Source organism: Lepus europaeus, chromosome 21 (assembly GCF_033115175.1).
Source record: "Lepus europaeus isolate LE1 chromosome 21, mLepTim1.pri, whole genome shotgun sequence".
Classification (NCBI taxonomy): domain Eukaryota; kingdom Metazoa; phylum Chordata; class Mammalia; order Lagomorpha; family Leporidae; genus Lepus; species Lepus europaeus.
Genome location: NC_084847.1, coordinates 16,098,802 through 16,121,650, shown reverse-complemented (window position 1 = coordinate 16,121,650; position 22,849 = coordinate 16,098,802). Strand labels below are relative to the sequence as shown.

General features: G+C 51.2%; 1 protein-coding gene across 9 annotated transcripts in view; it reads left to right on the top strand.

Annotated features, from left to right (window-relative positions):
* VWA3A (von Willebrand factor A domain containing 3A) overlaps positions 1-18,812 on the top strand; it is a 58,981-nt gene extending 40,169 nt beyond the window's left edge. For 3 of the 9 annotated variants that reach the window (XM_062180369.1, XM_062180368.1, XM_062180364.1), the window contains 12 exons: positions 993-1,145; positions 3,063-3,153; positions 5,033-5,143; positions 5,668-5,765; positions 6,889-7,032; positions 8,215-8,323; positions 11,391-11,535; positions 12,980-13,124; positions 13,514-13,665; positions 14,507-14,630; positions 17,418-17,515; positions 17,703-18,812. In XM_062180369.1, the coding sequence (XP_062036353.1) occupies positions 993-1,145; positions 3,063-3,153; positions 5,033-5,143; positions 5,668-5,765; positions 6,889-7,032; positions 8,215-8,323; positions 11,391-11,535; positions 12,980-13,124; positions 13,514-13,665; positions 14,507-14,630; positions 17,418-17,515; positions 17,703-17,754 (1,422 nt within the window). In that variant the 3' untranslated portion in view covers positions 17,755-18,812. Of the gene's footprint in view, positions 1-992; positions 1,146-3,062; positions 3,154-5,032; positions 5,144-5,667; positions 5,766-6,888; positions 7,033-8,214; positions 8,324-11,387; positions 11,536-12,979; positions 13,125-13,513; positions 13,666-14,506; positions 14,631-17,417; positions 17,516-17,702 lie in introns of those variants that run through there. The other 6 variants (XM_062180365.1, XM_062180366.1, XM_062180367.1 and 3 more) reach the window with 6 other exon arrangements.
* The last annotated feature ends 4,037 nt before the right edge of the window (positions 18,813-22,849 follow it).

The window sequence follows — 22,849 nt, the reverse complement described above, 5'->3', positions numbered from 1 at the left end:
ATGGCCATAATAGCCAGTTCTAGGTCAGGTTGAAATCAGAGGTCAGGAATGCCATCCAGGTCTCCCATGTGATGGCAAGGACCCAGGTACCTGAGCCATCATCCGCTGCCTTCCCAGGTGCAGTAGTAGGAAGCTGGGTGGGAAGTGAAGCAACCAGGACTCAAACCAGCATTCTGATATGGGTTGCTGGCATTACAAGCTCCAGTCTCATCCACTACACAACCCCAGCCCCCAGCCTGGGTTTCAACTGAAGCTCCTCTATAGACTAGTAGTCTGACCTTGTGCAAGAACCTTAAATTTGGCCGGCGCTGTGGCTCAACAGGCTAATCCTCCGCCTTGCGGCGCTGGCACACCGGGTTCTAGTCCCGGTCGGGGCTCCAGATTCTGTCCCGGTTGCTCCTCTTCCAGGCCAGCTCTCTGCTGTGGCCAGGGAGTGCAGTGGAGGATGGCCCAAGTGCTTGGGCCCTGCACCCCATGGGAGACCAGGATAAGCACCTGGCTCCTGCCATCGGATCAGCGCGGTGCCCCAGCCGCAGCGCGCGGGCTGTGGTGGCCATTGGAGGGTGAACCAACGGCAAAGGAAGACCTTTCTCTCTGTCTCTCTCACTGTCCACTCTGCCTGTCAAAAATTAAAAAATTAAAAAAAAAAAAAGTAAAAAAAAAAAAAAGAAAAGAACCTTAAATTCACAGAGCTTTGGTTTCTTCATCTGTAAAACGGGTGTAAGATAGCACCTCGCCTACCAGCAGAGTTGGCATGATGGCTTGATATACCCAGGCATTAACTGGCCCAGTGCCCAGTTCACCCAGGCCCTCCATACCAGGGTACTTACTGTTGTTAATAGGATTGGTCCACAGCACTCAGCCCCAGGTGGCATTCTAGGGACAGAAAGAGGAGTCCAGGGGAGACCAGGGTTCTCTCCTGCCATGCGTGTATTTGTCTGTCTATCCTCAGTGGCCGGAGACGCTGCTAACCCTCCCCATCTCCCTTGCAGTGTGCCTTCTTAGTGGCCTCGCTGAAGAACCATTCAAAAAAGGAACTGGAGAGTGCAGCCCTCCCAAAGGAGAAGCCAAAGATGCCCAAGCAAGGAAGTCAGCCCAAGAAATGCCGCCCTCCCAAGCCCACGGCCCCCGCAGTGGCCAGAACGGTTTGACTCCCCTCCCTAACAACATGCGGAGGATTGTGTCTCCAGTTGTCTCTTGGTCTTTTCTAGATTTTCAAAATGGCTGAGGCCAGACTCTCAGGCCCTAGGACCTACAGGGATGGGGCAGCAGCTTCGGTGGCCAGTGTCCCATGGATGCCCCCTCCCCTGGCCAGAGGGAGGGGAATTCCCCTGGGCTTTCTTCTTCCAGGCTGTGGGGGTACCATGCCCATGGCTCTGCCTGCCTGCCTCTGCCAGCTTTGTTTCCAGCCCCTCTAAGAACCCCATGAGGCTGGCACCCACAAGTACCTTTGATGGCTTATTGTAGAGCATCTCTCGGGGCAGAAAAATTAGAGTCTATGATGAAATATTGCTACTGCTGCCCAATACCTACCAGGGATCTCAGGAATTGGAGGGTGGGCCTGTGCCTTGTGGGGACTTGTCCCCATTCACGACCTGGCAAATCTGTCTCTCATAAAAGAGCCCCCCCACATCGGCACTCAAAAGAGGCCCTAGAAGGAACCCCACAACAAAGGTGCAAGGAACCCTGTGAGTTCTTTTTTTAAAGATTTATTTATTTATATGTTTATTTAAAAGATAGAGAGAGAGAGAGAATGAGAATCTTCCATCTGCTGCTTCATTCCCCCAGATGGAACCAACAGCCAGGGCTGGGCCAGCCTGGTGCTTCTTCCAGGTCTCCCACATGGTTGCAGGGGCCCAAGCACTCGAGCCATCTTCTGCTCTCACAGGTGCATTAGCAGGGAGTTGGATTGGAAGTGGAGCAACCAAAACTCCAACTGGCACCCATATGGGATGCCGGCACCACAGGCAATGTCTTCACCCACTAAGTCACAGCACAGCCCCCTTTAAAAAAATTATTTTGACAGAGTTACAGAGAGAGAGAGAGAGAGAGAGGGAGAGATCTTCCATCCCCTGGTTCACTCCCCAGATAGCCACAATGGTCAGGGCTGGGCCAGGCTGAAGCCAGGAGCGAAGAGCTTCATAAGGGTCTCCCTTGTGGGTGGCAAGGGTCCAAGCATTTGAGCCACCTTCTGCTGCTTTTCTCAGGCCATTAGCAGGGAGCTGGATCAGAAGCCGAGCAGCTGGGACTTGAACTGGCACCCATACAGGGTTCTTTAGTTTAGTCTTTAGTTCTTTAGTCTCTCGCTGAGAGACCCTCCAGAGCATAGTCCCTTTTCAGAATGAGGAATCTATCCCAGACAGTATACACCATTCCCACCTGCAGGGCTGCACATCTAGGGGATTCTGTGCACACGGGCACTGCTTGCATTCTAAGAACTCTGCCAGGTGATGGGAGCTGGCCCAGGCACGTTGGCCTCTGATGCTTTCCCAAGTTCTGGGCAGAAACCCTGGGGTCTCAGGTTCTGCCTCTTGGGCGTCAGGGGTTCCTGAGCTAATTCAGTGTGAAATGTCCTCTGCTACATGATAGCCTCTAACCAGAACCTCCTGGAACAGCCTGGGGGCGCCCTGGAGCTGCAGCTCACCCAGGGGTCTCCTTAGCTGGCACCAGGACTGTGGTTGGCTTTGTCTAACTATTGCCATGCTCCTGCCTTAAAACGCAGGTGCTCAGTAGGGCACAGAAGTTACCTGAGTGGTTGCTTGTCATGCTGGAGGCCCAGAAATCCCAACCAATAGAAAGAGGGGCAGGTAACTAATGGAGAAAGTTCTGGCAAATCCCTATATCTTTCTCTCTGTCTCTCTCTTTCTCTTTCTCCATACACACACCAGCATGCACACACACTCATACACACTTTTTCACCTCAAAACCCAGAGTCTTTTCTGACTGTGCTGCCAGAGGTGGGCTGAGTGTGTTCCTGATTGCCACATTGAGGTTGGGGTGACTAGGGGTACTGCCACCCATAGAGAACAGACCTCTGATGGGAAAGATGACATGTTTTCTAGAACATTCAGGATGGCCCTGACAGAGAGAAGAGCCCTTCCTTGAAAACTCTGAAATGGCGTCCACACAGTGGCAGAGCAAGTGCCTCCCCAGGTAATAAGTGGCTATGGTTGGGCAGGGAGCGGGGTGGTGGTGGTCCGAGGTTGGCTGGGCACAGCTGAGGCCTGGGCTGATGAGGTGGTACCTGAAATGATCAGTAGTCTTCAGTCTTGATCATCTGCCATACTGTTTGCTCAGATGGGCCGTCTTCAAGAAATTAATAGAAAATACATATCTTGAAAAAATTATCCATAGATTTCAAAAATCTTTTGCCCCAAAGTGAATTTTTTTTAAAGATTTATTTATTTATTTGGTCAGTTCAGTTCCTGCCATTGTGGCCATTTGGAGAGTGACCCAGCAGATGGAAGACCTCTCTCTCTTTCTTTGCCTCTTCTCTCTGTGACTCTTTCAAATAAATAAAATAAATCTTTTAAAAAAATGTATTTGAGAGGCAGAAAAACAGAGAGAGAGAGAGACAGAGACAGAGACAGAGACAGAGAGAGTGCCTACTCACTGATCCACTTCCCAAATGCCCACAACTGCCTGGCCAGGCCAAGGACCAACGCTGGGAACTGGAACCCAACCCAGATCTCCCATGTGGGTAATAGGAACCCAGTCACCCAAACCATCATTGTCACCTCTCAGGGTCTATACCAGCAGGAAGCTGAAATCAGGAGCTGGAGCCAGACACCAAACCCAAAGCACTCTGATATATGATGTGGATATCCTAACCAGTGTCTTAACTATGAAGCCAAATGCCCACCCCCAAATTACCTTTTCCTTTATTTAAGAGCCAGAAACAGAGACAGATAGAGAGCGATCTCCCATCTTCTGGTCCACTCCCCAAATGCCCACATGGTCAGGGCTGGGCCAGGCCAAACCCAGGAGCTGGTTTCTCCTTCCAGGTCTTCTGTGTGGACAGCAAGAATCCAACTGCTTGAGCCATCACCACTGCCTCCTAGGGTGCACACTAGCAGGAAGCTGGTATCTGGTGTGGAGCCAGGACTCAAACCTAATATGGAGTGCAGCTGCCTTAAGTGCTGCACCAAATACTCACCCTGACCAAACTTATCTTTAAAGCCGCGGCCTGCAGTGCCAGCATCCTTATGGGCATTGGTTCGAGTCCCAGCTGCTCCACTTATGATCCAGCTCTCTGCCATGGCCTGAGAAAGCAGTGGAAGATGGCCCAGGTCCTTGGGCCCCTGCACCCACATGGGAGACTCAGAAGAAGCTCCTGGCTCCTGGCTTCAGATGGGTGCAGCTCTGGCCGTTATGGCCATCTGGGGAGTGAACCAGCAGATGGGAGACCTTTCTCTCTCTCTCTCTTTGCCTCTCTGTAATTCTGCCTTTCAAATAAATAAATAAATCTTTAAATCCATTTTCCACATTGATTTTGAAGTCCTCTATTAAAGCATATGATAATTAACCCTGTGTAGAAAGTGCTTTTGACAATCCTCATTTTTCTGGTAAAGAAATCCAGACCCACAGGGGCTAAGGATAATGTGCCAACTGGTTATGTCAGAGCATTTCTCTTTTCATGAAAGTATTCACCTAAAACTAGGTGTCTTATTTCTAATGTCAAAGACATAGCAAAATGGCTCAGAGCAGAGTTCTGGGATCAGCACGACCAAAGTGGGATCTCCGCTCTGCTTTTCACTAGCTCTGAGTTCCACTTAGCTCACTGTAATCCTCACTGAGGATGCCGTAGACAGAACATGCACTGTGTTAGCATGCACTTAGCACCACGCCCAGTCGGGGTCCACGCAAGGCCAGGGGACCAGGGGTGTGGGCAAGGAGTGTCTCTGAGCCATCTCAGAGGCACATTTCCAGGGGCAGAACGTAGCTGAAATCGAGACATCTCTAAGCCAGGCTGGACAGCTTCATCCCAGGAACCCACATGGCTGCTCCAACCAACAAGCCTCATGTCTTCTAGCTGCAGCGGAGCCAGTGAAAGAAAGGACGACAGCATGGAGAAGGAAGAACAAATCAAGGGACGCAGAGACTTCTGTCTCACTGTTCTACACAGAGACAGGGAATAACGTGGGTGAGTTGGAGGCCACCCAGTGTCAGCCTCCTTGCCCTGTGGGAAGTGGGAGGGCAGCAGGCCCATGGAAGAAGACCCCCTCCATCTGGCCCAGGACATGCAATCCCAGCAGGGCCTCAGGAGCAGGCCTATCCTCAGACAAGTCACTTCTCCCCGCCCAGATAAACGCACATACAAAGTCTTGACACCTGCCAGAGACTGAGAAAAGTCAATATTGAAGAGGAGATCCCAGAGGTCCTTGGGCACTGTGCTTCTGTCCCCCACGAGGCTGGTCAGGAAGGGGTAAAGATTCCTCTAGGCCAGGTTGATTGGTGTAGATCCCAGCAGCAGTTTCTTGCTGAGTGGAGGGAGGGCCTGAGAAGCCCTCTCCCCGTTCACCTGGCAGCCTCCTTAGCAAAATTCACCTAAGGAATTTCACTACTGCTTTTTGATTGGCAGAGAAATTGACATGAAAGCAGAGTGATGGCAGGGAGGGGGAAGGGAAGAGAGGAGCCCAGGATGACCCTGCTTTTTTTCCCTCCTAGGTTCTGTGTACAAAAAGTACCCACAAGGAAAGGGTATAAGAAGGATTAGAGGTTCTATTGAGTTGCCCAGAAAGGATACAGTGTGTTCAAGCCAAGAGGTATTAAGTTATCTGCATCGGCCACACCCCCTAGGCAATGATTTCTTCCACTACTTCTAGGAGGGTGGGCATACTTGGAAATGAGCACTAACCTGGGCAGCATGCTTGCATATGTGGCCAATGGAATATGGGTTAAAAGACGTGAATTCAAAATCTGGGTCTGCCACATCCCAGCTGGGTGACCTTGGACAAGTCACGTAGCAATACTCAATGTCAATGTCCTTGTTTGTAAAATGGAGATGTGAGGATTAATTGAAGCTGGCGCCGCAGCTCAATAGGCTAATCCTCCGCCTGCGGCACCTGCACACCGGGGTTCTAGTCCCGGTCAGGGCACTGGATTCTGTCCCAGTTGCCCCTCTTCCAGGCCAGCTCTCTGCTGTGGCCCGGGAAGGCAGTGGAGGATGGCCCAAGTGCTTGGGCCCTGCATCCGCATGGGAGACCAGGAGGAAGCACCTGGCTCCTGGCTTCGGATCAGCATGATGCGCTGGCCGCAGCACGCTGGCCGCGACGGCCATTGGAGGGTGAACCAATGACAAAGGAAGACCTTTCTCTCTGTCTCTCTCTCTCACTGTCCACTCTGCCTGTCAAAAAAAAAAAAAAAAGAGGATTAATTGAAACATATTTTGGGTACAGTCCTTAGTGGTGACAGAGCCTTTTGTCTGCAAGCAGCAGACACCCCCCTTCTTGTTTACAGCTGAAAGGTGTAATGTCTTTCTTCCCTGTCAATCAAAGTCTGAGCTTGGTTCTGATTGGGCCAATCCCGGATGCCGTGCTGTGACTGCTCTGAGCCTGCTGGTTCACATATCTCTCATTGTGACCAGGATCCTGAGATGATCCTAATTGGTTTACAGTCTGAACTTTAGACCAATCAAGGATTTCATAGGGGAATTTGAAATGAATGTTGAGGAAGCAGCAATGTTTACTGGACTGAGGACTAGGGGGTCCTCCCTGAATGTCAGTCCCTGTACCCATTTCTTGTGTAGCCTTCTCAGTGCTGGGATAGGAATCTCCATGCAATGCATGCTCAGAGAGGACTTAGGGAGCCCACAGTTCTAATAGGAGGCTTTAATAGATCCATTAAACCTGAGTTACCTAACATAGAGTTCTCTCCTTTGTTCCAAAGTGGGTAGCAAATTATGGGCTAAAAAAACTGAAGATGGAAATCTCCAGACACATCGGTCCCAACTGCACTCACCAAAAGTCAGCACAGAGGTCGGCATCAGCCAAGTACTGCAGCTGCAGCGCCTTCCCCAGCGTGGAGATCAAAGTAAGTCACAATTTTTAAAGATTTTTTAAAAATTTCTTTTCACTTAATTTGAAAGAAAGACACACAGAGAGATCTTGCATCTACAAATTCACTCTTCCAATGTCCACGACAGCCAGAGCTGGGCCAAGCTGAAACCAGGAGCCAGCAACTCTATCTGGTCTCCTACATGGGTGGCTGGGAGAACCTCCTAGGGTGTGGGTTAGCAGGAAGCCGGATCTGAAGTGGAGGAGCTGTGGACTCAATCCCTAGTCGTGCTCCCTGATAGGGGATACAGGTATCCCAAGCAGCATCTTCATCACTGTGCCAGACACCCACCTCCACAATTTTTATTGTGGCTTTTCCCCCAACTCCCACCTCTTCTCAGCTGCAAACAGCAGAGAGCAGTGTATGGCACTGTGGCTTCTATTCTTGGTTTTGAGAACAACCCCATACCCAAAACAGGACCACCTTTAAAATCCTGTTGGAAGGAAAATCAAGCCCCCAGAGGGCCTGAGATCCTAACTCCAGGGTCAAGGCCACTGCAGAAGGGATTAGAAACCACTTTTGAGAACATAGGGCAGCAGCTGCTGTTCACCAGTGGGAACTCCGAGCCCGAGCCCAGAGGAAGGCAGCAAATGGGAACCACGACAGAACAGCAGGAAGTCCTCTGCCGGTCCGTGGGGTGATGACTTTTCATTGCCAGCACTGGAACAAACCAATTTAGCACAAAATGAAAATATAATCATCTCCCTCCTTGTCCTTTTAGAGACTGCACATCCACCTTGGGGAAACTAAAGATAGTCTCAAAAGGCAAAATTATTGGCTGAGGGACAACCAAGGGTCATTCACTCTGCTGTCCTGCTTCCATCCAAGGTCATCTTCAGTTTAGAATTCATTAGACTTCCCACTCCACCATTAATGGTTTCCTATTTTAAAACTCAGAGATATTATGGGATTTTTATTTGTTTGTTATTACAGTAACTGCATTTATCACAAAACCATCACCCTAATTCCCCTACTCCTTCATAGAACCATAAATCTAGTAGTTTTCATTAAAAAAAAATGCTTTTAAACAAATGAACAAATAAAGCTTAACAGATGTTTGGGGCCTTGTTAGCCCCAATGGAATAAAGTGCCTTGGGGGTGATGGGGATTGGAGAACTTGCTAATGAGGGGCGTATGCCACCACTTGCCTCCTCCCAGGGGGTGGTGAGACACATCCAGTGGACACTCAGGGAAATGGAGGCATACATCTCGTGCCTGGAGAAGCTGATGAGGCGCTACGTGCAGAGGCTGCAGTGGCTACTGTCAGGTGAGCCCGCCACTGCCCTGGAGGGCGGAGGGGCGCAGGGGAAGTGGCAGGTTAACCCTGGAGCACCCCAAGGCTAGTCCTTTCAAGGCCGGGCCCTCACTGTCAGGTCAGCTACCATCCAGGTCCCACGTAAGTTCTGGGTTCAGAGGCCAGGCAAGGTGCGGGCTGACAGTGAGGTAGAGCACAGGCCCAGCCACCCCAGAAAGAGTCACGTGTATCAGGCACCTTCCCACACTCCTCACCTTCCTGCAGGTGATGGTGGAGCCCATCCCCGGAGATGCTCTTCAGTATTTATTTATTTATTTTTAGATTTATTTATTTGAAAGAGTTACAGAGAGAGAGGGAGGGACAGATCTTTATCTGCTGGTTTACTCTCAAGATGGCCACAATGGCCAGGGCTAGGCCAGGTGGAAGCCAGGAATCAGGAGCTTCATCTGGGTCTCCCAATGTAGGTGACAGGGTCCCAAGCACTAGCGCCATCTTCCACTGCTTCTCCCAGGTCATTAGCAGGAAGCTGGATCAGAAGTGGAGCAGCCAGGACACAACCCGGCACCCATATGGGATGCCAGGGTCACAGGCGGCGGCTTTACCTGCTGCACCACAGTGCCAGCCCCGGCTCTTCAGTACTGACTGGGCCCTGCTACACTGGCCCCCAGTAGTGGGTGTGGGCAGGGGTCCTGACGGAGAAGAAGCCCTCCTCAGTGGATGGATGGGGCTGGCTGAGGAGAGCCCAGCCCATGTCGCAGAGGAAGATGGGCAGGGGATTGAGAGATGGTCTGAAGTCCAAGAGGCCTGGCAGCCACTCAGAACTGGACAGGAGGGAAGCCATCAGATGCTTCTAACATACCCAGGGAGACATCATTCATTCATTTATTCTTATTCAACAAAATGTTGTGAGGTACTAGAGAGAGGGCAGAAGGCCAAACCCAAGATGGCCTCTGAGCTCATGCAACATAATGTCTAGGAGGAGACAGACGTCAACCAAAGAGTCTCATAGAGATGTCTAATATGCATGGTGCATGGCAAGGAGGTAGAGTACAGACCAAAGAACCCCCAGGAGAATTTATGCCTGAGAAGCCCTTCCCCAAGAGGGGCAGTTGGATGAATAGAAAGGTCCAGGAAGACTTCCGTGAGGAGGTGACATTTGAGCTGAGATCTAGAGAATGAAAATATGTTAACTGTGCAAAGAGAGGGAAGGCAGGTGTGAGCTGGGGTGCTGTGCAGGAGGAGGTGCTGAGTACAGAGACTGAATGGAAGCGAGCGTGGCTGAGCGAGGGAGTGAAAGGAAAGACCCTCCTTGGGAGATGAGGCCACAGCACAGACTGTCATTTATCAAAAGAAAAGGGAAGGGGCTGGCGCTGTGGTTCAGCAGGTTAAAACCCTAGCCTGCAGCACCAGCATCACAGACGGGTGCCGGTTCAAGTCCTAGCTGCTCCACTTCGATCTAGCTCTCTGCTATGGCCTCAGAAAGTAATAGAAGATGGCCCAAGTCCCTGGGCCCCTGTACCCACACGGGAGGCCCAAAACTGGCTCCTGGCTTCAGCTCAGCTCAGCTGTAGCCGTCATGGTCATCTGGGGAGTGAGTCAGTGGATGGAAGAGCTCTCTCTGGCTCTGCCTCTCTCTGTGTAACTCTGTCTTCCAAATAAATAAAATAATCTTTAAAAAAAGGAAGGGGAAGCCATTAAAATTTTTAAATAAGGGGAAAGGGGTCAAGTTAGCATTTGCAGCATGGAAATAAGCATGGTTGCTGCAAAGAAAACAAGATGGTGGGAGGGTAGAGAGGAATCAGAGCAAATAGCCCAGGGGGAAGAGTGAGGAAGCTGAAAAGGGGTCGTGATGATGGAGATGGATGAAGTGGGCAGGGGCAGGGAAATTTGAGAGCATAGTGACCTGCACTGTTTACGCCAGCTGACTCCAAAGGTAGACCAGTAGGCGATTTGTGGCTGGGGTTCCTTCAGCTGGCTGGACCTCATCATGGAGCCCCCTCTGCTCTGGGATGCCCCCCTCTTCTCCCCTTGCCATGAGCATGGCCAGACAACACTCCAGAGGGGTCCTTGGTGTCTCAAGGGCAGCATGGTCAACTCTCAGTCCATCTGCACCTGAGAGCTAGCCTGTCTTACAGCTGCTTGTCCGTTTTCTCTGCTGAACCCAGGGGGATTCCAGAAGCGTGCTTTGGGAAGGCTGCGCGTGGCATCTTCTGTTCCTTTGCCTTTCCCCATGTTATCTCTGTTTAGCCTTACAGAGCCAGAAGGACTAGGTTAGAGGTTGCCTCACCAAAGTGTGGGTGCTGAGCTCAGCTCTGCTTCTGCCAGTCTGTGTGTGGCTGGGCAGGTCACCAGCCTCTGCGTTGCCCCTTGGGCTGACCCTTCGCAGCCTCCCCAGCTTTAGCACTCATCCCTCTGCCCCTGGGTGTCTCCAGTCCACTGTGGTCTTATTCCCCACATGGCTCTCTCTGAGCTGCTTTCTGTCTGCCGGGGTGTCCACACCCCACCTTGGCTAAATGCTGCTCCGCCTTCCCAGGCTTCTCTGCTCTCCACCCTGTATCCAAGTTTCGGTTCTCCCCACTATGTGCTCCCATAACACTCCGTTGTCACAACCCTCAGCAGAGCTGTCATTATCTGCTAACGTCAGTCTTCCTTGCCTGATGGAAGCTGCACGAGGACTGGGACCCTCTCTTATTCAACATTGCATTTTGCACAGTGCCAGGTGTATAGCGTGTGCACAGTTGATTTCTGTTGATCAGTTGACTGAAGTGCTCCTTGACGTCTTTCCAGTCCCCCAAATCCTATGACACTGTTTAGCCCAATCACTTAATCTCAGGGTAAGGAAACCCAAGTGCTGGCAGGTTGGAACACTTGTGCAAGTCATCACAGAAAAGCCAGAGATGAAACTGGATCTCCTAGAGCCCAGACCACCGACTGGCTCTGCTCTGGGACAACTGACCCCTCCCAAACACTACAAAGGCCCTGTCCCAGAGAGGTGACCTGTGATCAGTGATTAGACTGATACAGCGAGGAGAGCCATCCTCACTCCTTTCCTGCCTCTGCCCCTACCCGTCTGGAGCAGGGAGCCGCCGGCTGTTTGGCGCCATCTTGGAGAGCAAAGTGTGCATCCTGCTGGACACCTCGGGGTCCATGGGCCCCCACCTGCAGCAGGTGAAGACAGAGCTGACCCTGCTGATTTGGGAGCAGCTGCGGAAGCGATGTGACAGGTAGGCAGCAGGGCTGTGGCTGGGTGGGGGGTCAGGAAGATCAGAGGGGCAGCTCCTGGGGCTGCCCAAGCACACTGCCTCCTCGTGGTTGCAGCAGGCCTGGGCCAGGCTGGAATGCTTTTCTGAACAGCCTGTTTAAGCAGGAAAGAACACCAATTCTGCTGTGTTGCAGAAGGAAGGTGGTTCTTGGCAATCCATCTCGGGCCCGGGGACAACTGCAAGCTGAACAAAGGAGCCACCATGCGGCCCTGAACAGTGACCTTCAGTTGAACTTGATCTTTAAGCAGAGTAGATGGGTTGTTTGTTCTGTCTGCCCAGAAAAGTTGGCCCTACAGAGACAGCAGGAGGCCCTAGTCCTAGGCTGGGACGCGTTCTTGCCTTAATATTAATGAGTGAGCATTTACGGAACACTTCCCATGTGCCAAGCATTTTACATGCATGATTTCTTCAGTCTTCACGATGACTCTGTGAGGAATTCAGTTATCATCCCCATTACACAGAAAAGGAAGCTAGAACTCAGCGGAAGTAATTGCTCAAGGTCACATAACCAGGCAGTGACTGAACTGGGATTTAAATCTATTTTCATCTGCACCCAGAATCTTCACAATGTGTAGCCTGTTTTGTTTTGTTTTTTAAATATGTATGTATGTATTTGAAAGGCAGAGTGACAGGAAGAGAGGGAGAGAGATCTTCCATTCTCTGGTTTACTCTTCAAATGCCCATAACAGCCAGGGCTGCACCAAGCCAAAGCCAGGAGCCAGAACTCAATCCAGGTTTCCCATGTGAGTGGCAGGGATCAAAGTGCTCTAGCCATCACCTGCTGGTCCCATCCCGCCAGAACATTAGCAGAAACTGGATCAGTAGCAGAGGTAGGACTCAATCCCAAGTATTCCAGTGTGGAATGCAAGTATCCCAAACAGTGGCTTAACCTACTACACCACGAGGCCTGCCCCCATGAATACCTTCTCATTCTCATCCCAGGAGGCCACAGGGATCATTGTAGACATCTTCAGTGCTAGGTATGAACAATCTTCAGAGAAGTGACTTCACCTGAATTCAGTACACACTGGCTACACTGGCTGTTCTTTTTTTTTTTTTTTTTTTTTTTTTTAAGAATTATGTATTGGTTTGCCAAGTGGGGGTAGGAGAGTCTTCCATCCACTTGTTCACTCCCCAACTGCCAGAGCTGAGCCAGGCCGAAGCCAGGAGCCAAGAACTCCATCCTCATGCTTGGTCCATCTTCCACTGCATTCCCAGGCATGTTAGCAGAGAGCTGGATCAGAAGCAGAGCAGCCAGGACTCAAACCAGCACTCCAATATGGGATGCTGGCATCATCACAAGCAGTGGCTTAGCCTACTGCACCACAACACGGGCCCCGCTGGCCTGTTCTAACCAGTCTTCTCTCCCCTCTCTGCCCCTCCCCTCTCTGTTCTTCCTCCCTAGTTTTAACCTGCTGAGTTTCGCAGAGGGCCTACAGCCATGGCAGGACAGCCTGGTGGATACCACAGATGCAGCGTGTCACAAGGCTATGCAGTGGGTGACCCACCTGCAAGCTCAGGGGAGTACCTCAGTCTTGCAAGCTTTACTGGCAAGTTCCAGCATTGCACTGACCCTGTAGCCAAACAGACATACCATCATCTCCTGTACTGTGCTTTAGGATGTACAGATTATTACTTCATTTTATCTCCCAACAACCCGATGAGAAAGGAATTCTCATTGCTCTTACTTTAAAGATGAAGACAGAGACGCTCAGAGAGGTTAAGCCACTTGCTTGGGGCTAACCAGCTAGGCAGTAGACCATGACCTGTTTCCTAAACCCCAGCAGCTTCCTTGGTCTGTCTTAGACCAAAAGGGGAGTCTCAGATATTTAACGGACAAATCAGGGCATCCGATCAGACACATTTTCCTTGGCGACAGCAGGGGCTACCTGCTCAGGAGGTGGCCCCTGCTCACAACAACCTTTCCACACTCTTTCAGAAAGCGTTCAGTTTTCATGATGTGCAAGGCCTCTACCTCCTGACCGACGGGAAGCCGGACACAAGCTGCAGCCTTGTTCTAAATGCGGTCCAAAGACTCAAGGAGGAAAGAGATGTGAGAGTGCACACCGTGTCCCTGAACTGCACAGACAGGTGAGCAAGGAGGCGGGGCTGAACTTGAGTCTTTCCCTGTGGTCACACATGAGAGGACAGACCCGGGGTTCCTCTCCTAATCCAGGGACTCATTTAGACAGTGGTCTCTCCTGGGCCCTGGTCCTACAGGTCAGGGATTAGGAGGTATCCTGTTTGCCTGGAGGGCCCAGGCAGGTATTACCCCACAGAGTGAAAACCCCTCTCTCCACCCTGAACTTGACCCTCAATGGGTCTGATCCTCTGACTTTCTCCAGCCTGGCAATGGATTTGTGCTGATTCACAGTCACATCATATTCTCTCTTCTGACCTTTCTTGGGAACACATTTGTGGCGATTAAGTGGAGGGAAACATAACAGATGAGCAAAGCATCACGATGGTTATTTTTGTAAACCATCACAATCGAAGAGCATATGTTAGAAAAGAGAGAATCCGCTCCTTCGGGAAAAACCCTGAGTTATTAGCAAAACGTATTCCTTAGGTGAGTATTTTATTTCTCCATTTCAGCCATGAGCTGCGAGAAGGCCACATGTGTATTCCTCACGGGCCTAACCCAGTGGGCACTGGATAGAGGTCGAGTAAAGTGGGGGCTGGGCACCTGTGGGCTTTGAGGGGGTCCAGGCTAAACGGTGACACTACGGTGCTGAATTTCCTCCACTTAAGCAGCCATGGCCATGAACTCACCGGGAAAGCAGACTTGCTGATGCTGATGATAGTCTCAGTGGTGCAAACCATGGCCCATTGCCAGGCTGATTTCTCTTAAATCCTAAGGACTTGCATTCCTCAGGGGCTGCGGGGGCCCGGTTGGCCTCCCCCCTCCCCAGCCCTCTGCTCCTCCCCCTAGAGAAGCGGTCGAGTTTCTAAGAAAGCTGGCAGCCTTCACTGGCGGGCGCTATCACTGCCCGGTTGGAGAAGACACGCTCTTCACAATCCAAGGCCTGCTCACCAAGGGCTTCATCGATGATCAGGTAGGCCGCAGGGCTGCCGAAACAGCTCCGTAGACTGTCGATGGGCAGGGGTTTCTCCTTCCCGGTAAAATGCTCGCTGCTTCTCTTCTAAGACAAAGTGTTCACTACAAGGGGCTGTGTTTCCCTGTGGCTCTGCTCCTAAGCTGACTCTCCTCAAGCTTGGAACAGAATCAGGGTTTGAGGGTGTTACTTAACAATAATGGACCAGTTTACGTTCACTGAGCACTTCCTACATGAAGGTATGTCGCTTTATGTAGATTATACATTTTAATCTTCCCATGATTATTTTTTTTAAAGATATTTATTTTATTTACTTGAAAGGCAGAGTGAAAGAGAGAGAGGGAGAGACAGAGAGAGAAAGAGATCTTCCATCCGCTGGTCACTGCCCAAATGACCGTAACAGCAGGGGCCCAGCCAAGCCAAAGCCGGGAGTCTGGAACTCCATCCAGGTCCCCCATGTGGGCTCTTGGGCCATCTTCAGCTGCTTTCCTAGGTGCATTAGCAAGGAGCTGGATCAGAAGCAGAGCAGCTGGGACTTGAACCTGCACTCCAATATGGGATGCCAGTGTTGTAGGTAGTGGCTTAACTTGCTGCACCAAGATAACAGCCCCCCTCCCACCATTATTATACCCACTAAACGAACGAACAGGCTCAGTGAGGCTTAGGGATATTCCTAGCCAGAGAACATGGGGAAGCCAGAGCCCACAGCACCCTTAACCTCTGTGTTTTCCTTCCTGCATATTTCTGCCCTCCCGGGTTCAATTCATTGAAGCACAGATATTCGAGTTGTCTGCTAAGCAATGTACTTAGTAGCCACAGATTATCTGTCACGTAATTAATCTAGTAAAGTCATAGGTTCCAGTGATCCTCTTCTAATGTGATAGAAAACTTGTATGCTGGGCTGGCACTGTGGCGCAGTGGGTTAACACGCTGGCCTGAAGCACCAGCATCCCATATGGGTGCTGGTTCAAGACCCGGCTGCTCCACTTCTGTTCCAGCTCTCTGCTATAGCCTGGGAAAGCAGTAGAAGATGGCCCAAGCCCTTGGGCCCCTGCACCCACATGGGAGACCCGGAAGAAGCTCCTTGTTCCTGGCTTCAGATTGGCTCAGCTCTAGCTGTTACAGCCAATTGGGGAGTGAACCAGCGGATGGAAGATCTCTCTCTCTGTCTCTACCTCTCTTTCTGTCTCATTGCCTCTGCTCTCTCTGTGTAACTTTGACTTTCAAATAAATAAATAAATCTTTAAAAAAAAAAAAAAGGAAAGAAAAAAAAAATTTTTTTGACAGGCAGAGTGGATAGTGAGAGAGAGAGACAGAGAGAAAGGTCTTCCTTTGCCATTGGTTCACCCTCCAATGGCCGCTGTGGCCGGTGCATCATGCTGATCCGAAGGCAGGAGCCAGGTGCTTCTCCTGGTCTCCCATGCGGGTGCAGGGCCCAAGGACTTGGGCCATCCTCCACTGCCTTCCCGGGCCATAGCAGAGAGCTGGCCTGGAAGAGGGGCAACCGGGATAGAATCCGGCACCCCAACCGGGACTAGAACCCGGTGTGCCAGCGCCGCAAGGCAGAGGATTAGCCTGTTAAGCCACGGTGCCAGCCTAAAAGGAAAGAAAATTTGTGCACATATTCTTACCTGGACAGAAGGCAGCGTTGTCAGTGATAACATTTAGGGCCACAATTTATCAAGGAAGACAACCACGCAGAAGCCCACATTCTTTTCAGAGGATAAAGCTTCCTTTCACAGTACATGACATAAATTTTGAAGTCAGGGTGGCCCTTATATCACTGCTTTATCCAAGCCACTCTTCCAGGGACATGTATTGCAAATTATAACAAAGACAGCCGAACAAAGTGGTAAAGGTAACGAACAATTCACTCACGTGTCCTCAAGACACAGGAAAGCATCGACATGGGGAAAGTGCTCAGTTTAATATCTCATCCTCTCGGATTTTGGGGTTGGTTCTTTGCACGCAGAATGGGCTCTCTCGACCCCCAGGAAGCAGGGCAGCCTTGTCTCTTTCACAGAACTTGTTAATGTGAGGGTGCGTGTTTCTAAGGCGGGGCTCTGGGGTTTCACTCATTAACATAAGAAAGTGTGTCTGTCTCAGTTTTACTAGAAGAAATGGAGAAAGGGCTGAAGAGGCTTTACTGAATAGCAGTAAGATAAGGAACATATACGTATCTTTTGGGTTTTTTTCCTGCAATTTTTTTATTTGAAGGGCAGAGAGACAGAGAGAAAGATCTTTCACCTGTTGGTTCACTCCCCAAATGTCCACAACAGCCAGGGCTGGGCCAGGCCAAAGCCACGAGCCAGAAAGTCAATCCACATCCCCCATACAAGAGGCCCCTGTACTCAAATATCTAAGTACTTCAACCATCATCTGCTGCCTTCCCAGCAGCTGATGTCAGAAATGGAGCTAGGACTGTAACCAGGCACTACCACATGGGATGCAGGCAGCCCAAGCATCAAATTAACCACTGTGCCAAACACCTGCCCCCGCACCTACCAGGGAGGCCCCAACTTCATTAGAGTTCGAAGACCATCTTGGTTTGCCCAGTCTCCTCCATACAATGACTCTCACACATTTTATTTCAGTGTCCCATTTACAGAATGACTGCCTGAACAGGTAGTGAGTTTCCCACAAGCTGAGGCCCACAGGAGTTCTTGGCCTGGGTGGGAGGCTGCATTTAATTATCCTTGACAGTCACTGCTTCGGATGTTGGATTTTCAAGTTCTGCCCAGTGAAGTTCAAATGGATGGAACTTTACACTCACTTCCGGTTTTCCAGGATCCCCCGTTGCCACCATTCGAAGGAGATGATTTAAGGAGATTGGCCCAGGAGATCACCAAGGCCAGAAGCTTCCTGTGGCAGGCCCAGTCCTTCAGGTAGGCCCTTCAAGCGCCCCTGAACCTGCCCCGTGGCTCCCAGCCAGCCAGACCTTGAGTCTCATCAACAGAGGGCCTACCTTGGTCACAGCACCCTTGCTCCCAAGAGCTCCTATCCCATCTCCACCCACCAAACCCAGAAATCTGGACACCAGGAGAACTCTCTTCCTCATCTCCTGCCCACCAGGTCCCAACTCCAGAGGAAAAGCAACAGCGAACCCCAGGTCACTGTTTGTTAGAGACGTGTTCTCAGGTAAGGGGCAAAGGGTGGACCTCCCATCTGCTGAGTGCCCAGTGAGGGCCGGGTGCATGCTCTATTTTGTGGAAAGTCACACCTTTGGGGAAGGGTTCCTCTAAACAGAAAGGCCACACTACAGAGAACCACTCACCAAGCACATCTGGGCCCTGAGGGCAGCACGACACAGAAAGCTGTGACCCAGATTGTCCACCGGAAACACGACACCACACCCAGGACTCCCTGGAAGTTGAGGAAGGAAAAGCTCTGGGTTTTGTGTATGGGGCCCTCCCCAGGTCTACCCTAAGTCGCCTGCCCTGTCCCTGAACTTACCCTACACTCTGACCACAAGATCACCGCTCACTGAGAAGCCGCAGGGGAGCCCCGTGCCTGGAACACCCTTCTTGCCACCTTCTGCCCGATGACTCCCACTCACCCACTGAGACACAACTCAAATGACATCAGCTCCCGTGCGAAGATGTCACTGGACCCATCTGGAGCTGGGAGTCTGCAGAGTCGGGAGCCTCCAGCCTTCCTCTCCCAGCATCCTAAGCCACCATGCCTCTTACTGCATTTGCCATTCCATCTCCCAGTTCCTTGCTCATTTCTCTAACTCTCCTTGACCGTGAGTTCCCTGGGGATGAAGCTGGTGTCCTATTCATCCATGAGTCCCCAGAACCTGCTGCATGGCAGACAGAAAGCAGACACTGAGCACTGGGCCGAGCTGTGAGAGCCCAGCTCTGCAAACAGCCAGACAGGCCTACTTCTGCCCTGGTGCTCTCTGTGCTGCCCCTGCCCTGGGGCACGAGGCCCACGCAGCTTCAACATCAGCCCATCTTCTTGGAAGAAGAAACAAGTGAGCCTCTGCCCCACCCCCAACCCCGGCTCAGCCAAGCTGAACTGAAGGTTGCTCTGGAACGCAGGCCGGAGTACACGCGGCTGGAGCACATGAAAATTGGGCAGGTGGTGGGGGCCTAGTCCCACCGTGCGTATAAGAAGTGAATGTGTCATGTAATACACCATCTGGGGTCGTTTTCTAAAATAAAAATGCTTTTATTTTCATTAAAGGGATCATATAACTTTGTTTACGTTATCTTTGGGGTGGGTTTGTAGATTTTCGGTGAGAAAACTTTATTAAAAAACTCTTAGCTAGGTGTGGACATACAGCCGAGTGAAGACGCCTGTGTCCCAGTTCAGGCAGGGGGAAGTAAACCAGTGGGTAGGAACTTCTTCTCTCTCTGTCTCTCTGCCTCTCAAATAAATACATATGATTTTCAAATAAATGGGGGCCAGCATTGTGGCAAAACAGGCAAAACTGCCGCCTATAATACTTGCATCCCTATTGGACATCGGTTCATGGCTGATCTACTTCCTAGCCAGCTCCCTGCTAATGGCCTGGAAAAAGCAGTGGAAGATGGCCCAAGTGCTTGGGCTCACGTCACCCATGGTATGACCGGGAAGAAGGTCCTGGCTCCTGGCTCCTGGCTCCTGGCCTCTGCCTGGTCCAACCCTGGCCATTGCAACCACCTGAGGAGTGAGCCAGTGGATAGAAGATCAGTTGATTCTCTCCCTCCCTCCTCACCTCCCTCCCTCCCTCCCTCTCTCCTTCTCCCTCCCTCCTTCCCTCTCTCACTTTCCCTTCCTTCCTCCCTCTCTCTCTAAAACTCTGATAAAATCTTTTTAAGAAATTTAAAATAAATAAATAATGAGACTCATAGAGACTCATACCTAGACTATATAAAGACCTTTAAATCAATGGATAACATCTCAATTTTTTTAAAGTGGACAAAACACTCAAATAATCACAGTGGAAAACATGAAAAGATACTCAACAGCCTTACATCAGGGAAATGCATATTAAAACCACAATGAGACACCACTACACACCCACTAGAATAGCTATAAAGAAAAAGACCTACAATATCAAAATATGGAGCAAATGGATTGGGGTGGAAGTGGGACAGTATCAATTACTTAAACCATTTTGGAAAATTATTTGGCAGTTTCTACTGCAATAAGACACATGCTTACTCTTGTCCCAGCAATTCTACTCCAAGAGAAATGACAATATGTATTCCACAAAAGACAGCTAATAAAAAGTTTATAGCAGGTTTATGCATAAGAGCCCCAAGCTGGAAACTACCCAAATGTCCATCAGTGATAGAATGGGCAAAGAAATTGTGGTACATTTATACTGTAGAATACTACACACACACACACACATCAATTTAAAAAGAAGGAACTATAAGAAGATGCATCAGTCTTATGAACAACATTGAATAAAGAAACCAGACACAAAAGAGTACATATGGTATATAAGTCGCATTATGTGAAATTCCGGAAAAGGCAAAATTGACTGTTGGTGGCAGAAGTCGGGAGAGTGGCTCCTCTAAAAGGAGTTAGGATGCAATAAAAACTCACGAGGGTGTTTGCGAGCACTTGGTCTGCCAGGCTTGGCAAGGCCTGCACTACCCAGAATGTGCGCTAGGCCCAGGGAGATGATGCTGAACACAGCCCCAGGCACGGTGAATCCCACCCTGATCAGCCTTGGACAGCTGCCTCTCTGGGTCACTTCCATAAACAGAGAAAACGGCTGGTGGCAGTCATATTCGTCTGCTAGCATTGTAACAAATGCCACAAGCTGAGTGGCTGAAACAAGAGAAATTTATGATGTCACTGCTCTGGGTGCTGGAAGTCCGAGATAAAGGGACCAGCGGGGCCCTGTCCTCCCCCTGAAAGTGCCAGCGCCATGTACCATGTTGCTCTCCTGAATTCTAGTAGTGCCGTGGCTTGCGGCAGCACGACTCCAGCCTTCCGCTGATGCACTCCCTGTGTGTACGTCCGTGTCCAAATCTCTCTGGATAAGGACACCAGGCAGACTGGAGTGGGGGCCCACTCCACTATAGCCTCATCTTAGAACGGATTACATCTGCAGTGACCTGATTTCCAAGTAAGGTCACATTCTGAGGTACTGGGGGGGTGGAATGTCCCCACTTGAATCTTTCTCAGGGACAAATTTGCCCCTTAACAGTTGTGTTATAACCTGTGCTTCTCCTTGCAAGACGACATCAGTGGCTGCTACTGGGGAATATGATGAACTCCCTGGCCCTGCCAGTGGAAGAAGGGGCTGTACTTTGTGAATGGAAGTATGGACGAGCAGTAGCTTGTGCAATGGTGAAGCACAGGACCTGGGTTCGAGTCCCAAGCTTTCATATAATGATGATAATAGCTACCAATGGCTTAACTGGCCAGGCTCCACGCTTAGCATCCTGCATAAATTGTTTTAGTTATGAACTTCACAACAGCACACTGTAAAATACACACCATTTTCAGTTGATGGGTGAGGAAGCCAAGCCTTGTAGCTGCCCTAAGACACACAGTAAGAAACTCGCACAATCAGGATTTAAACCTGGTATTGTTCCCATGGCCTCCACACCCCTACACATATTGAGCCGCCTTTCCTAAATCTGTTCCCCTGTGTCTAAAACTGAGCTAAAACAGATTTGCAAGAACTAAACATAGACCTCACCTCTGGCACTTAGCAGGTGCAGGCTAGGATCTTGTTTTTGTCTTCATTGCATGGAGGGCACTTTCCAGTCACCCTCTTTCTGACCATGACCAAGCGCACATCCCCACCTGCTCTCAGCCTCTCTGGTTGTACTGCAGTTGCTTAGCGAGGGGCTGGGCACACGCCTGCCCCTCTGCTGCTGCCACCTAAATGTGAGTTGCTAGGGACAGTGTGACCCAAATGCATCCTCAACCCAGGGAGAGGGGCTGCACTGAGGAAGTGCCCGTTAAGCACGGGCTCAGAGATGGGTGGGGGCATGCAAGAGAGGAAGGCTAAACAGGTGAGTGAAAGGGAGGAAAGACATGTGGAAGGAAATGGATGGTTGGATGGATGGCTGGGTGGTGGAAGACTGGATGGATGAAACCTGCTACCTGCTAAATGGGCAGAGGATGAAGAAAATATAGATGATAAACAGGTACATATTTAGGGTATTTTTAGATTTATTTATTTGAAAGTCGGAGTTACACACAGAGAAAAGGAGATGAAGAGCGAGCGAGCGAAAGAGAGAGAGAGAGGTCTTCCATCCGCTGGTTCACTTCCCCAATTGGCCGCAACGGCCAGAGCTGCGCCAATTCGAAGTCAGGAGCCAGGAGCTTCTTCCAGGTCTCCCACGCGGGTGCAGGGTCCCAAGGACTTGGGCCATCTTCCACCGCTTTCCCAGGCCATAGCAGAGAGCCGGAACTGAAGTGGAGCAGCCGGGACTCGAACCGGTGTCCATATGGGATACCGGCACTGCAGGCAGTGGCTTTACCCACTATGCCACAGCGCCAACCCCAAGGGTACATATTTGAATAGATACACAGAAAGATGTATGGAATGACGGATGGATGGCTAAAAGATTTAGTAAAAAAAAAAAAAATGGAAAGATGGCTGCATGGAAAGGGGTGGATGGAAGAACAGGTTGGATGATGGACAAAATGAGGGCGGGAGAAGAGGAAGGGGAAAAGGCAGGCTGACGGCGAGGGGGGTGGCGAGGAAGCACAGTCGGTAGAGGTTGTAGGAAGGGTGTGCGTCAGGCAAGGCCTCGCCGTTCGTTCCCCACCGGGAGCGCGGCCCGTTTCCCCCCCAGCTCCCCTCGGGAAGATCTGCAGGCGGAGCGAGCAGGTGCAGGCGCAGGCGGGGGCGGTCCCGGCATCAGACCCCGCCCCGCCCCGCCCAGTCCAGCCCCGGCCCCGCCCCGCCCGGACCCGGCTCCGCCCCGGCTCCGCCGCCCGGCCCCGCCCCCGGCCCCGCCCCGCCCCGCGGCGGCCCGGGCGGCAGCGGCTGGCTCTCTCCGAGACCGGAGGAGCACGCAGCGCCGCGGCGCGGGAGCCCGGGCCAGGTGAGCGCAGCCCCGGCGCGGGCCAGGGGCGCAGATGTGGGCGGGAGTGGCCAGGCGGGACGAAGCGGGGTAAGGGGGGGACGAGTGGGGAGAGGGCTTGCCCCCGAGCTGCTGGGGTGAGGCGCGCGCGCCTGGGGGTCGGTCCCTGGTGCTCGCCGCCCTTTTCACCAATTCATTTCGCCAAACCCCGCTTCGGGCTTCCCGCTGGCC